The 17,382-nt window shown below is 39.6% G+C and overlaps 1 protein-coding gene across 1 annotated transcript; it reads right to left on the bottom strand.

Annotated features, from left to right (window-relative positions):
* Nucleotides 1-16,395: 16,395 nt before the first annotated feature.
* On the bottom strand, nt 16,396-16,869 carry LOC131938330 (10 kDa heat shock protein, mitochondrial-like). The gene has a single exon (XM_059296335.1). It carries the CDS (start codon nt 16,867-16,869, stop codon nt 16,570-16,572), a length of 300 nt encoding a protein of 99 aa, XP_059152318.1. The 3' UTR covers nt 16,396-16,569.
* Between the last annotated feature and the right edge of the window lie 513 nt (nt 16,870-17,382).

The following is a 17,382-nucleotide window of genomic DNA, read 5'->3' as shown; positions in this document are numbered from 1 at the left end:
AGGGACATAACTATGATAAACATAATACAAGGGACGTAACAATAACTAACAAGACAACGTAACATAGTCTCATAAATGTTTTCTGGTCTTTAATGAATTTTCATAGATTTTTCAAGCAGAAAAGATCAGTGTTAGACACATAACATTACTAAGATTATAAACGTATTGTGTTGTAGCAAAGCCCTTTGCCACACCACGCATTCATGCTTAGAACGCCAGTAACATAATTAGCTTGTCAACCTAAAACAAGTAAAAAAATAAAAGAATAAATATTACTAACTTTAACTCTTAAGCGTCTAAATGTTCTGAAAAGTTTATTCCCCCAACCACCACTAAACCAGATGTTCTGGGTACAATACAGCCGGTCCAATTTTCTAACTATTAACATCCGTGCTTGTTTCCCTATAACAAATCACACAATTTACGGAATGCTTTTTTCGTTATAACAAATCACACAATTTACGAATGCTTATTTTGTTCAGTGTTTCTTCCAGACTTTTTTCTCCGGGGGGGGGGCACTTGAAATCTTCGGGGTGGCGATAAACTTTCTTCGGGGGGGGGGGGGGGGGGCGGACACTGTTAAAAGTATATATTTTCTATATAAATTATATAAATTTCATTTCGTTCGGGGGGGGCGGTAAAAATTTTTCGGGGGGCGCTTCGCCCCCCCGAAGAGATGCCTGGAAGAAACTCTGATTTTGTTATAACGTCGTCCATGCAGTTTGTTGTTTGATGTAAATATAATTGATTCCCCGAAACATATCTTCAACTTATCACATGATACACACTTTTTCTCTTCTCATGTTACAAACCTAATCCTCCCATAATACAAACCTCATCCTTCCAGGTTAAAAAGCTCATCATCCCATGCAACTAATCTCATCCTCCAATACTACAAGCCCACTCCTCATTCCATATTACCCCCTCCTCCCATATTACAAACCTCCTAGCCACTTCCTCCCATACAAGAAACTCCCTCACCCCCTCCTCCCATACTACAAACCTCCACACCCCCTCCTCCCATACTACAAACCTCCTCACCCCCTCCCCCTATACTACAAACCTCCTCACCCCCTCCTCCCATACCACAAACCTCCTCACCTCCTCCCCCTATACTACAAACCTCCTCACCCACTCCCCCATACTACAAACCTCACCCACTCCCCCATACTACAAACCTCCTCACCCCCTCCTCCCATACTACAAACCTCACCCACTCCCCCATACTACAAACCCCCTCACCCCAACCCCCCCCCCCATACTACAAAGCTCCTCACCACCTCCCCCCATATTACAAATCTCCTCACCCCCTCATCCCTTACTACAAACCTCCTCACCCCCTCCCCTCATTCTACAAACCACCTCACCCCTTCCCCAATAGTACAAACCTCGTTCTCCTCCCATAATCCAGACTTGTAGTTGGGGTCTTTGTTTTTCTTTATCTCTAGCTCGCGTGAACGTGTCACGCATAGCGTGATAATGTAGGTACTCAGTGCTGTGGGATATAGGATAGTGTAGGTACTCAGTGCTGGGTAATATAGGATAATGTAGGTACTAAGTGCTGTGGAATATAGGATGATGTAGGTACTCAGTGCTGTGGAATATAGAATGATGTAGGTACTCAGTGCTGTGGAATATAGAATGATGTAGGTACTCAGTGCTGTGGAATATAGGATGATGTAGGTACTCAGTGCTGTGGGATATAGCATAGTGTAGGTACTCAGTGCTGTGGGATATAGGATAATGTAGGTACTCAGTGCTGTGGGATATAGCATAGTGTAGGTACTCAGTGCTGTGGGATATAGGATAGTGTAGGTACTCAGTGCTGTGGGATATAGGATAGTGTAGGTACTCAGTGCTGTGGGATATAGGATAATGTAGGTACTCAGTGCTGTGGGATATAGGATAATGTAGGTACTCAGTGCTGTGGGATATAGCATAGTGTAGGTACTCAGTGCTGTGGGATATAGGATAGTGTAGGTACTCAGTGCTGGGTAATATAGGATAATGTAGGTACTCAGTGCTGTGGAATATAGGATAATGTAGGTACTTAGTGCTGGGTAATATAGGATAATGTAGGTACTCAGTGTTGTATAATATAGGATAATGTAGATACTAAGTACTGTGGTATATAGGATAATGTAGGTACTCAGTACTTGGGAATATAGGATAATTTCGGTACTCATTGCTTTGAAATATACGATTATGTAGGTACTCAGTGCTGTGGAATATAGGATAGTGTAGGTACTCAGTACTTGGGAATATAGGATAATGTAGGTAATCAGTGTTATGGAATATAGGATAATGTAGGTACTCAGTAGTGTGGAATATAGGGTAATGTAGGTACTCAGTCTGAGGAATATAGGACAATGTAGGTACTCAGTAGTGTGGAATATAGGGTAATGTAGGTACTCAGTCTGAGGAATATAGGATAATGTAGGTACTCAGTGCTGTGGAATATAGGATAATGTAGGTACTCATGGCTTTGAAATATAGGATAATGTAGGTACTCACTTATATATTACTGTCTACTGTATGATACGTTTAATATCAATGCATCTACTAAGTGTGTATTATCGTATTAACCTGGATTTACTATTTATGTATTATCAAATAACCTTTATTTAACGCTAAAGTACTTCATGAGTAAGCTGAGGTACTTATGTACTATTATATTTCAGCTTAGTTTAACAATTACGTATTGTCTTATGGAAGCTTAACACTTCTTTTGCCCTGTTTAACCTGTGCTTGTCACTTCTGTATTGTCCTATTAGGACACCACCTAAGTACCTCACCCTGCTGCCTATCTATCCTGTACAACGGTACGTGTCTACTCACCTAGGAACAGAAGCACTGAAATGTTGGTCGCTGTCCTTGTCGCTCTCTGTGCCCATTTGTTCACCTTCCGTGCTTTGACTTTCGATTCTAAAATCGTTTCCTATTGAAATATGAAACCAGTCTATATAATAATTTTCATACAAACTAAAAATAAAACCAAAAGCATAATTATTAAATAATATTTAATTACCTTTCTACGATGTAAACTGCTAGTGGTTAAAGTAGTTTTATATTATTTTCCGTTTAACTTTCAAAGAATGTTTGTTTAATAGCTATAAATCTTAGCATCACATTATCGCAGCTTAGATCTTTTATTGAATGGTTTTGATTTGTCTCGCAATTTTAAAACGATGGTTAGGGACACTTGTTTGTTCGTATATCCTACATTCTTTACACTGAATAACCATGGAATTGCTTTTATAATAGCGACGAGGACGCCACTAGCCTACCTTGATAACGACGAAGACACCACTACCATAACGACGAAGACGCCACTACCCTACCTTGATAACGACTAAGACGCCACTACCCTACCTTGATAACGACGAAGACGCCACTACCATAACGACGAAGACGCCACTAGCCTACCTTGATAACGACGAAGACGCCACTAGCCTACCTTGATAACGACGATGACGCCACTACCCTACCTTGATAACGACGAAGACCCCACTACCATGACAACGAAGACGCCACTAGCCTACTTTGATAACGACGAAGATACCACTAGCCTACCTTGATAACGACGAAAACGCCATAACCATAACGACGAAGACGCCAATACCCTACCTTGATAACGACGAAGACGCCATTACCATAACGACGAAGACGCCACGACCCTATCTTGATAACGACGAAGACGCCATTACCATAAAGACGAAGACGCCACCACCCTACCTTGATAACGACGATGACGCCATTACCCTAACGACAAAGACGCCACTACCCTACCTTGATAACGACGAAGTCGCCACTACCATAACGACGAAGACGCCATTACCCTACCTTGATAACGACGAAGTCGCCACTACCATGACGACGAAAACACCACTACCATGACGACGAAGACGCCACTACCATAACGACGAAGACGCCACTACCATAACGACGAAGACACCACTACCATAACGACGAAGATCCCACTACCATAACGACGAAAACGCCACTACCATAACGACGAAGACGCCACTACCATAACGACGAAGACACCACTACCATAACGACGAAGACCCCACTACCATAACGACGAAGACGCCACTACCCTACCTTGATAACAACGAAGACGCCACTACCATAGCGACGAAGACGCTACTAGCCTACCTTGAAGACTGTGGTGATGGCAGCGTACTTGGTGACGGCCGTGTCGTGGCTGGTGATCTTGTAGTCCCACTCGGTGAAGAGCTTCCACGTGAACGTGTACTCCTCGTCCTTGTTGGAGAGTTTACTTTGGCGCGAGTTGGCCGCCATGCTGAGGGGGGGGGGTGGATGGAAACACGATAGTGTTAGGAGACATGCTGGACGGGTTAAAATATATTAGAGTTATGTGCCTTGATGGGTGGATTAAAATTATGTTAGAGTTGTGGGCCTTGATGGATGGATAAAAAATATGTTAGAGTTGTGGGCCTTGATGGATGGATTAAAAATATGTTAGAGTTGTGAGCCTTGAGTGTGGATAAAATAGCACTGAGTTATGGGATTTGCCGTTGAGTTAAAAATATGCTCAAGTTATATTATAAGCCTTGCTGCAAGAATACAAAACTAGGAGAATAAAAATAGGATAGAGTTAGTGGACTTACTCGGGATAAGAATGTATTGTTAAATAAATAAAGTAGTAAAATATAAGTTCATTTGATAATACCACATCGATGTTTGTACACTTGAACTATCGCACCACATCGATGTATTGTAGGGTAAGATGACTGTGGGGGAGGAGGGAGGTGCGAATTTAAGAAAATGTCAGATCACTTACGTGTCAATACATAGTTAATATTTGCTTTAAGAGTGTCGTGCAAGTGGTGGGGTGGGGGTTGAGGGTGGGGGTTGGGGGGGGTATAAGATCTCGTAGCAGACGATTGCTGAGAACGCCCATAAAGTGATGAATCATTGCAACGGTTTTAGCTCGCAAATCGATTAGTCTGATCGATCATAAATCAGGTACCGTAAAAAAATATTTAATTAATATTGATACGTCAAAAGCGTTAAGCTATTCATCGCGTTTGCTGGGTAAATAAAAAATGTGGACTAATTTCAACATGGTTTTAGAGCGATTAATTTTCTGCGAAACAAATATTGAACTCAGAGTAAAAGAATCCGTATGTTAATATATGTATTTATGTCCTCTGGATAAAGAACAAGGATTTTAAGCCCTGTGAATAGTTTTGTAACTTAATTCAAATAAAGAAGGACTGTTCAAGTGTTCCAGTGTTTAAGTGTAAGCTACAATTCATCTGAGGAATACTTTGGTTTCCTGATCGTTGGGTCGTCAATAGAAGTGGAACCAAATCGTCGACATTCCCCATAGAGCACACGGCACCGGAATGGGTGTGGTCAATTGCTAATTGGTTTTCCTATAAAGGTTAAAGGATTTTAAAAAGAAATCCCTGCATATGCATGAATGTGTTGTGTGTGTGTTTGTGTTTGTGTGTGTGTCTGTGTGTGTGTCTGTGTGTGTGTGTCTGTGTGTGTCTCTGTGTGTGTGTGTGTATATGGGTACCTAACTCATGATAGTGAAAGTAAAGGCGGACGGGCATAGTGCTTATCGCAATATCCCGTCATATGCCACATAGACCGTCATGGTTGAAAAAGGAAACTTTACTATATACATTAATATATATAATTTCGACTTTAACGGCATATGGGGGGGGGGGGGGTTGAATGAAGCAATCAAAACTGCATATGTTCCATCGTTATTGTACTTTGACCACACAGAGTTGCCGCCTATCTTTCAACGTCTTCTCAAAAGTATCCCTCCCACCTACACCACTGGTGACATTGATCCCCCACACTTACACCTTCGCACCACAAGGTGCAACAGTGCAGCAAAACAATGCACTGTTCTAACGGTACCGGTGGCTTAGTGTACTGGGAGCCAGTCACGCATGCGTCAACGGAGAAATCTAAACAGGCAGCGGCACGCACAGACTCTTGGTGAGGGCTAACGGTGTTAATCTAGAGTTGAAATTTTCATCAAGTGTAAGACAACAACCTCCCCCCCCCCCCCTCTCCCCACACCCCCACCCTCTCCACTATCTCTTGCTGAGAGCTTATTAATTTATTAATCTAGAGTTTAAATTTTAATCCAATAAGTATATGACAACACCCCCTTTCCACCCCACCCTTTCGACACTATGTTGGTTAGGGCTTATCTACTAATTAAGATTTAAAATGTTCATCAAATAGGTACACCCCCCCCCTTCCCATCTCATCTCATACACAGCCATTACAACACATCTTCCCCACAACAGTAGCAACCACACATTTCCTGAATGTGGATTTATATGATGTAGTGGCGTATCCCTCCCCTCCCCCTCCCCTGAGAGTCACAGGACAACACTTATGAAATATTGCAAATAAATATAGAGTACAGCCAATATAACAATAAATGTTTACAAGTAACGTGCATTAAATAGTCACGATTTCAAGCACATTCTGACTAAAATAAACACCCAGTTTAGAAACCTGACTAATACATTTGATTTACAAACCTGGCTTAACTTGACTGAGCCCTGACTAATACACCTGACTTAAACACATGACTTAAACACCTGACTTATACACTTGACTTATACACTTGACTTATACACCTGACTTATAAACCTGACTAATACATCTGACTTATACACCTGACTTATACACCTGTCTTATACAACTGACTTATACAGGTGACATACACCTGACTGATACACCTGACTTATACACCTGACTTATACACCTGACTTATACACCTGACTTATATACCTGACTTATACACCTGTCTTATACAACTGACTTATACAGCTGACATACACCTGACTTATAAACCTGACTTATACACCTGACCTAGACACATGACTTAAACACCTGACTTAAACACCTGACTTAGACACCTGACTTAAACACCTGACTTATACACCTGACTCACGTTTTGAGGACGACAAAGAAACTGTACACGTAGACCGCCAGGGTAGACAATAGGTAAGCCAGGGGTAACCTGTAGCCGTTACCAATGGACTCCTTGTTACCGTAATACCCGTAAAAAATTGGTGAGTACTTGACCACACCCTGGCGAAAGAAAAAAACCAGTTGCTTGTATGTAATCACATGAACTAATGACGAAAAAATGTTATATCTTGAGCATGTAGTTGTAAATTCAGAGTAAGATATTCTGTGCGTGAATAGTTAGGTGTTTATTATACGACTTTGTATTTTGTAACACAAAAAACTAATATACTTGAGTTATAAACTACTGCGAGATACATCTTATCAAAATTATTTAAATACCGCAAATCTACTTTCATTAATATTCAATTTAAATCAAGCACAGGGCTAGCATTGCGAAAGAAATATGATTTAAAATAACGTTCTTCTAATGAAGACATTTCTATCCCCTTTGTCAATTGAGTTTTGGCTTTATGTTACCTATCTTTGCCGGGATTTTCTTTTCACATTATTAAAGTCAAAATTAGTCATATTTTCTGTTTTTATCGTTTGAATTTATATTTGTGATAATGTTAGCGTCTTAGTTACTAATTAAACTCGCCGCATCTCATGGAAAACATTGAAAAAGTTCCAAGTTTGTGTGGTGATAGTTGTGCATAAACTTTTTTTTTCTCCTTTTTTTTTGGGGGGGGGGGGGGGTGGGATGTATTACCTCAGCGCTGACGATCGTGTTAAAGTCATAGGCGTCCGTCTTTTTGCTGTCCGGAATTGATTTCCGTATGTCTGAGCCGTAACTCTCCCCGACCAAAATCTGAAACAGAAAAGTAAGAAGTTCATAGGTCAATGTATTTATAGCAAACCTTTCTGAATGGCGGTCGGTTGGGCAGATGAAGTAGAGTTTGCCTGTTTGTTTCTTTTAAATTACTGTATATTTGCTTTTGCTAAAGTGAATCAATTTAGAATAACCGAACGAATTTTTTAAAACATGAGGGTATCCTTTCAAGGCAAACTGAACATGGGGCAGATAAAGTAGAGTCCATCTGTTTTCCTGACTTGCTCATACGAAGTGCTAGAGTGGTCAGCACGATACCCAACCGACCTCAACATTCCCCTACCAAGGCAGGGTAACCCTAAGACCGAAAGAATTTAGGGACGTCTTACAGACTCAAGATCAAAAGAGTAACTCAAGACTTTAAGGTTAGGATAAATGGGCTAACAAGAACAGCTTACTGGATTTCAAATCTTTTTTTACACACATTTTTCTTTAAAATTTAACATGTTTTATAGTGTAAAATTGTGTCATAGTTTTATGAAGATTTGGAGGGCGGTGTGTGTTCTATTATTAGTATAAAATGTTGTGCTCGACAGAAAGGTATATGATGTTACACCACGTGTTGAGTTAACATGTTCACGATCTTTTATAATCACCAACCTACTTAGCAAAACATTTTGCATTGACTGGGATGGAAGTGTGTGGACACGCTCCAACATATTTGTGATCGAAATGCTACTAAGGGACCCACTCTGGGACCCACCCTGGGAACCACTCTACGACAACTCTGGGACCCACTCTGTGACCCACTCTAGGACCCGCTCTAGGACCCACTCTAGGACCCACTCTAGGACCCACTCTGTGACAAACTCTGTGACCCACTCTGTGACCCACTCTGTGACCCACTCTGGCACCCACTCTGGGACCCACTCTGTGACCCACTCTAGGACCCACTCTGTGACCCACTCTGTGACCCACTCTAGGACCCACTCTGTGACCCACTCTGTGACCCACTCTGTGACCCACTCTGTGACCCACTCTGTGACCCACTCTAGGACCCACTCTGTGACCCACTCTGTGACCCACTCTGTGACCCACTCTAATACCCACTCTAGGACCCACTCTGTGACCCACTTTGTGACCCACTCTGTGACCCACTCTAGAACCCGCTCTAGGACCCGCTCTGGGACCCACTCTGGGCCCCACGTGGTCGAAGTGTTGACAACAAACTGGGATTGTGATGCCACGTGAGTGGGATCGAATCCTGCTGGGCCGAGTATCCGGACACGAGCGAGATATTCTTGGCGTGGCGTCACGTTTTGACGGTGAGCAGTGTTCCAGACCGTGCCTTAGCCCAATCAATGGTCGCAGAACGTGAGCTCTCGGCTCGGGTTAAATCGTGTTATCGACGCGAACATGAGCCCATAAAGACAACATGCTATGCGCGGGGGTGGGGGAAGGGAGGGTGTGGGACGGGGATTTTTTTTTACATTTTGGAATGTACTATTTGCGTGTACACTTTACAAATACTTAGCTGGCACCTCCGGGGTCCGTATAAACAGGGTAGTAGAGTATTACCTCTGGGATCAGAATGAATCAGGTAGTACTGTATTACCTCTGGGATCAGAATATAGCAAGTAGTACAGTATTACCTCTGGGATCACAATGAAGCAAGTTATACAGTATTACCTCTGGGATCAGAATTAAGCAGGTAGTACAGTATTACCTCTGGGATCAGAATTAAGCAGGTAATATAGTATTACCTCTGGGATCACAATGAATCAGGTAATATAGTATTACCTCTGGGATCAGAATATAGCAAGTTATACAGTATTACCTCTGGGATCACAATGAATCAGGTAATATAGTATTACCTCTGGGATCACAATGAAGCAAGTTATACAGTATTACCTCTGGGATCACAATGAATCAGGTAATATAGTATTACCTCTGGGATCACAATGAATCAGGTAATATAGTATTACCTCTGGGATCAGAATATAGCAAGTTATACAGTATTACCTCTGGGATCACAATGAAACAGGTAGTTTAATATTACCTCTACGGCCAGAATGAAGCAAGTAGTACTGTATTACCTCTAGGATCAGAATGAAGGAATTAGGGATCAGTGCAATTTACCTCTGGGATCAGAATTAAAGAGATTGGGATCAGTGAAATTTACCTCTGGGATCAGTGAAATTTACCTCTGGGATCAAAATGAAACAGATTGGGATCAGTGCCAGCCAAACGCTCATCCACAGCAACCATCTGAGAAACACGAAGTAGGAGGCCACAACAGATCCAAAATGCCCTGAAAGGAATGGAAAAGTAATTCACTTTAGTTCACGACCCAGAACTCCAAGTCAAACAAACATGAATTCAGTCCCTTTTTACGTTCTTGATTGCGGTTAACAGAGGGAAGTATTGTGATCGTGCGAAAAATCGATATTGAAAAATTATCCAACCTCGACGTTTCACATGTATCTAATTTTTAAAAATTTGCAAACATTTTTTTTTTCTAAATGTACATGTGTACATGATAATTTGAGTACTGTTTCAGTGAGGTGGACGAAATGTCTATTTAAGTGTTAGATACTTAACGTAGGTTTATATCAACGTACGAACGCTTTCCGGTAACCGGAAGTTGTACTTTATTTTATTTCCGGTTTCTCAAACATCTACAGTTTGATATTTTTATATCATATTCCCATAATGCAGCATATTCGAGAAACGTATCGACTTTATGTGTTTTCCCGGAGAAAAAAAAATCGGCTTTGCAATAAACTTGCCTACGCCTAACATTCCTCTTTATGTGGAGTGGTTGATGTGATCGGGATTGGGGGGGGGGGTGCAGTTCTTCCCCGGAGAGATGCCTGAAAGAAATACTTGCCATTCATAAACGGTCCCTAAAATTAATGTACACATCTTTCTTATATTGCTATATTTTACCTGAATAATTCATACCATTTTTTTCTTAAAACAACTCAACCATTAGAAATCAATTTTAAAGATTACCAAAAAAAATGTTGATTAAAAAAAATCTTTAAACTATTGAATTTGTTCGCTCCGTTGCCATTGCTCTGGTTTACAGTGAGCAAATATCGCAAAGAAGACTTAAAAGCCTTGAGTGTTCTTGTGTTTACTTAGCGTAAGCTTCTGTTGTAGATTGTTCAATTTGTATTCAAAGTTCTCAAGTTTCATGACGTTGAGACTTGGATGCAATGGTGTGTGTAGTTCTTAGTTTGCCCATTACACAGAATCGACCCCCTGATGTGATTTAATCAAAGACGAAAAACACGACCTTTTAAAAAAATGTTTGTTGCATTGTTTTGCCTCTTGAGATTTGTCTGATGTTTAAGTGGCCCGTGGTATAATGTATTGGCGTAAGGTAAATTTTATTCAAGTTGAGGCTGTTGTAGCAATAGGTTTTATTGGGTAAAACAGCTTTACTAGACAGCTAGATGGATAGCTAGACAAGATAGCTACACGAGACAGCTAGATAAGACAGCTAGACAGAGGCGTAGCGAGGGGTGGGGGGTACATTTGTTGTAAAAACAAATTAAAATATCATTTTAGCTGCAGTTTTGCATTATAAATATATATGGGGGTGCTAATTGAAAGCTTGAGGTGGGGTGCAAATTGAAAGTTTGAGGGAAGGGGGTTTTGCAAATTGAAATTTGAAAGTTTGTCCCCGGGTTCCGGGAAGGGTCGCTACGCCTCTGCAGCTAGACAAGACAACCAGACAAGACAGTTAGACATAACATTTGCAGAACAGCTAGACTAGACAGCTGACGATATAGCTACAGAAGACAACTACACAAGACAACTAGACAAGACAGTTTGACAAACAGCTAGACAAGACAGCTAGACAAGACAGCTAGACCAGACAACTAGACAAGACAGCTAGACAAGACATATCAGGACCACTACCTTCTATCTGTTTGATCTTCATCTCCCAGGGTACCAGACTCGCCATTCCATTCTTCCAGGACCTGCTTAGCTGTTTCAGAAGCTAAAAAAATTTCAAAACATTAACTCGTTAAAAAGCGTGCTTCTCAATTTGTTAAATTTGAACACAAAAAAATCACTAAAAATTCAACATTTAAACTTGTCAAAATTGAAAAAAATCACTAAAAATTTAACATGTAAATTTGTCAAAAATTGAAAAATCTTTAAAAAATTAAACATGTAAACTTGCCAAATTTGAAAAAAAAAATCACAAATATTCAACATGTAAACTTGTTAAATTTGAAAAATAGCTAAACATTCAACATGAAAACTTGCCAAATTTGAAAAAAAATCACTAAAAATCCAACATGGAAACTTGTCAAAAATTGAAAAATCTTTTAAAAATTAAACATTTAAACTTGCCAAATGTGAAAAAATCACAAAAATTTCAACATGTAAACTTGTCAAAAGTTTTTTTAAAAAAACACTCACCTGTTTCCCCCTCTGCTGGTAGCCGTTACCCCGTGAGAGTTTACCTTCAAACTTTTCCACGTAGGCTTTTGCTTTATTCAACACCTCCATCTTCTTGGACATTTTCCACGTCTGACAATACATACATATATATATATATATATATATATATATATATATATATATATATATATATATATATATATATATATATATATATATATATATATATATATATATATATATATATATATATATATATTTATATATATTTATATATATATATATTTATATATACATTCTTATACATACGTATACGTAAATATATTGAGAAATCTTCTCTAAAATTTTAACTTGGTCTATGTAATGTAATTATTGCAAGTGTCTTTCGGGAAAACGTTCGGCTCCCATTAAGTGTACCTGATTTTATTTTTAAAACTGTTTAAGACTAGCCGATTTTTCAATACTCTACCTTAAGACTACTTAATTTTTAAATAAGACTACTAGATTTTTAGTACACTGCCTTAAGACTACTCGATTTTTTAATACACCTCCTTAAGACTACCTGACTTTTCAACACTCTGTCTTAAGTCTACCTGGTTTTTCAATACTCTGCCTTAAGACTACTTGATTTTTAAATAAGACTACCTGACTTATCAATACTCTGCCTTAAGATAACCAGATTTTTTTAGTACACTGCCTTAAGACTACCTGATTTTTGACATTCTCAATGAGCTGTTTACACTGGTTAATTTTCTCCAAGAGAATCTCCTCCTGTATCTTCCTCTCCGCCCTCTTCCTCCTCTCGTTTCTCTCATCCTCCGACGAGTCGACGTCCTTGCCCCTGGAGTCGTCAGACGAGGATGACGACGATGACTGGTTGGCCTGGATCTCGAATTCGTCGTCGTTGTCATTTTCGATGACCTGGAGTATGGAGTCCTCGTCACTAGGCGATGGAAGTCGAACAAAATTAGGGTTGGACTTTTGTGTACATTTCAGTGGCGTACCGATCCCCTCCCGGGGACAAACTTTCAATTTGGCGCCCCCCCCCCCCCATATATATTTATAAATCAAAATAGCAGCTAAAATGAATTTATTTTGGCGCCCTAGAGTCGCGCCCGGGGACATATGTACCCCCCTTCCCCCCCCCCCCCGTTGCTACGCCTCTGGTACATTTATAACTGTGGTTAAACAGTGTACAGGACTGTTGGTGATTACTTATCATCACTAATAAACATTAACCCCTAGGGAAAAAGGAAGAGAGGGCGCCCAAGACAGACCTGGAGGCGGAGTCTTCTTGAAGAACTGAAGCCAACAGGGATGTCTTGGGAGACGGCAAAATAAATAGCCGGGGATTGGATGAAATGGAAGGAAATGGTGGAGGCCCTATGTTCCATAAGGAGCAAAGAGGACTAAGTCAAGTAAGTCAAAGTCACTAAACGTTAAACTAATATTTTAAAAGGTGTAATTTATACAAATTTAAATATAAATATATCTGAAATACTTATAAATAATTAAATTGTATTAGTTTTAAAAAAAGGGGGTTGGCGTGGTCGAGAAGGCAGCAATGGTTGCTAATCTGGTTGACACGTAATACTTAATTGTGTTGGAGGGAATCCCTTCCAACATTACAATTACGAACGAAGAAGAAGATGAATATTTTTAAATGTAACATCAGCAGCCCCCTACATACTTTATAACAAAATCATTGTAATTTCTTTTTTTGCATAGGCTTATTATTGCATCAAAAGTGAGTAAGGTTACATACATAAGGTCAATGAAAATAACGTAACAAGTTTTTATAATTTACACACAAAGCACACATTTTAAAGCACAAAACCTCTGAAAACGGTTTTAGTTTTCACTTATCGAGGGTATAGAGGACAAATACAGTATGTCCACTTGTTTTTGTGAAATCGATGTACATTTATACTGATACTGTCAATAATACAAGCTACAAGAACACTCATTTACAATGTCGGAAAAGTAGAATGCAAATATTTTATGAATATTTAAACATAATATTTTGCATTATTTTAATATTGGAATTAGATGTATAAACTCATTTTATTTTTCTCGAGATTATGTTTTTTGGACACACTGCGTTTGTCCTCTATACCTTCGACATATTGTTTCATTTTTTTCTAAGACAAAAGAAACGAACTTTAAATACAACGGAGACAACACAAACATTGATGACGTACTCATCTTTTCCCCCGTATGACGAGGTGCTCATCGTGGACTTCCGGCGACGCCCCTTCCTGGACGCCCCCCTGCTTGACCCCCGCCTCCGGTGATCCGCCATTTTGTGCCTGCTACCCTATGGTGTGTTGACGTGGAGACCAGCGACCATCTTTTTACGTCTGCTGCTGACAGAGGGATTAGGACATTAGGTAACAGTATTTCATTCGATATAGAGACCAGATATTCTTCCAGGCACCCTCGTAAAAAGTCATCCCATCCCCCCCGAACGAAATGAAATTGATATAGAAAATATATACTTTACTTGTGTCCGCTCCCTTCCTCCCCCTTCCCCCCACCCCTCCGTAAAATTTATTCAGCTCCTCCCCCGGAAAATATCAAGTCCCCTTCTCCCCCCTTCCGCCCCCCCCCCCGGGTTGAAATTTTTGGGAGGCGGACAACATTTTCCTGGGGCGGTGGCAGACACTGGTAAAAGTATACATTTTCTATAAAACTTATATAGATGTCTGAAACTCTGATATAAGTGCTAGTAAAAACCTTTGAAACCGAGCGAGAGGTGGGGGCATGGGGACATAAAATCTTGAATGGGAGGGAGGGGTGTTAGGGTGATGTGTCAGAGATGGTGAATCACGTTAGTAAAATATTTTTTTGTAGTATTTGTGACTGTTGAGTACGGGTGTGGTGGGGTGGGGGGGGGGCGTGAAGCAGGCGAAATACCTCCCATACAAGGGTGTTTTCCCGGTGGTTTATGTGTTACTAGGCATGCTGCCCAGCTTCGCTTAGGCTTTCGAAAACATTGAGAATTTGAATGCTTAATTAATTCGCCCATATAAGGCGCCGGTCAGTCGAGGTCAGTTTTGACCCCCTCATCTTAGACTTTTCTGCCAACCGGTCCCCGTGTTCTGTCGCCCCAAGGCAAGAACCTGTCAAATTTGAAGCGCCTGCGGCGCCGGGAAGTGCCCTATCGGGCACCCGACAACTTAGCTTTATATATTATAGAGATTAGCAAATTGCATAGATAAACAAAGATTTCAATAAAGTAATTTAGGCCTGAAATACTTTAGTATAGAAATGTATTATTCGAATAGATTCTAGATCTAGGTAGGGTCTACATCTCTAGATCTAGAATCCAAATAGATAAAATAGTTTTTTTAAGTTTAGGCCGAGAAAATCGTATTGCATACATTTCATAGCGTACATGGCTCTAAATCATATTTGAATGAAATAGTTCATTTCTTTTTATTCTAAACTCGGAAGATGACGTCATCAGTTTCGTGCTCTTTTTTAGTGTAAACAATAAGCGACGTCATTGTTAAATGCGTTCTTGTCCCAAGTTTAAACACTTTTCCGGTTGCATAATAAAAATTGTTTTTCTGCATTCGAATACGCCTTTATTTTTTATTTCTCTTCTTTAAATAAACTTGTGGTTATACATTTAAAACATCTAACATATTATTTTCAACAAAAGTCCGTATAAAGTTCTTCATATATCGCTGCCGTTTCTGATGTGATGTCCGGCGAAAATATTTTGCGGACAGACAGAGAGAAGTGCGCACGGGGCCTTTTATATATTAGGATATGAATTTAAATTGATTATGGTGTGTGGGGGATACAGTGGGGTGTTCATTATAAGAACAAGAAACCAAAGACAACAGAGTTTATAGTTGTGAGTATATCAAAGTCGAATTGCGGTTTGAAATTTTTTGTTTACAATATGTACACTGGGGGTAACTAGGGTTATTATAAGTGAAAAACAAGTTGACGTTAAGCTAAAGAAAAATGACAAAACATTGGATTGGGAGTGTGAGGGTTGTGGGGTGAGGCGTCCAAGTTATTTGAGCGTGTTCTTGAAGTTGAAATGTTACTGTATGTCTGATTTGTCACCATTAATTAAGTGACGATAGGCGAGGGTAAATGACTTTAGGCCGGCTAGTTACCTGTGGGATTACGTTGTTTAAGAATTTTTTTTTTTTTTAATCTGAGATTTATTGTCAAATAAAACAAAAGTAAAAATATTCGCTGTCAGACTAATCATTCGGACAATCAAATCACATTTAGCAAATATCTATAAATGCCTCTCATATCAGAACACATTGGTCAGTGAAGTATTGTAGAACTTCATAACTGATTACATCAAAGTCAAGCATGTATACATAATAGTTAAATCCAGCCACAACTACATTTATGTCCTATCTTTAGCTCTAGAACTTCCCAAGAAGATCACTGTCTCTGAATAAATAATACTCCTTTTCTTCCAATACAACTGTAGTTCCACCATACTCTGGAAGCAAAACTTTGTCTTCAACTTTTACACTAGGTGGCACGACAGTACCATTATCTTTCCTAGCACCAGTTCCTGTAGCAACAACTGTGGCCTCTACAACTTTTCCTTGTGACTTCTCTGGAAGCTTGATACCAACTTTGGTTTTAACTTCGGGGAGAAATCTTTTAACAAGCACCCAATCAAACATGGGGATGAATCTTTTAAATGCTTGTGCCATTGTGGAAATATCTCTACAGTCTTGATTCTAAACAGGCAGGATTATGAGATACTGAATTAGAAGGTTGTTTAAAGGTAATGGGCTTGAATCTCAAAAAAAAATACCGGACGCATCATCCCATTTTCTCCAGAAACTAATATCTCTTTAAATAATGATTAAGATATTTAAAGTTTATTTCTGCAGTTTTCTATACATACTTTATTGAATATTTATTTTATTAATAAACAAATTAAAAGATTAATATTTTTATATCCACAAAAAGTTAGATTGCATCTAAAACATTGAAAATACGCAGATTTCAAAAATAGAATAGTTAAATTTAGAAACATTGTACCTAATCCAGCCTAATTATCTCCCTTACTCTAACTCCCAGTGACTTATTTCCCTTATTGGAAAAGAAATAAACATCGACCGATCGCGAAAGGGGGAGAAACACAATGCAATAAAAGAACGTAAACTCGGCCCTGTGGGAAAAAATAACACCGAAGGAACCAAGACAAAGAACCATCCGTC

Source organism: Physella acuta, unplaced genomic scaffold, assembly GCF_028476545.2.
Source record: "Physella acuta isolate Inbredline_101_S28 unplaced genomic scaffold, ASM2847654v3 ptg000242l, whole genome shotgun sequence".
NCBI lineage: Eukaryota > Metazoa > Mollusca > Gastropoda > Physidae > Physella > Physella acuta.
The sequence above is the reverse complement of the archived record's forward strand: the minus strand, read 5'-3'. Positions and strand labels throughout refer to the sequence as shown.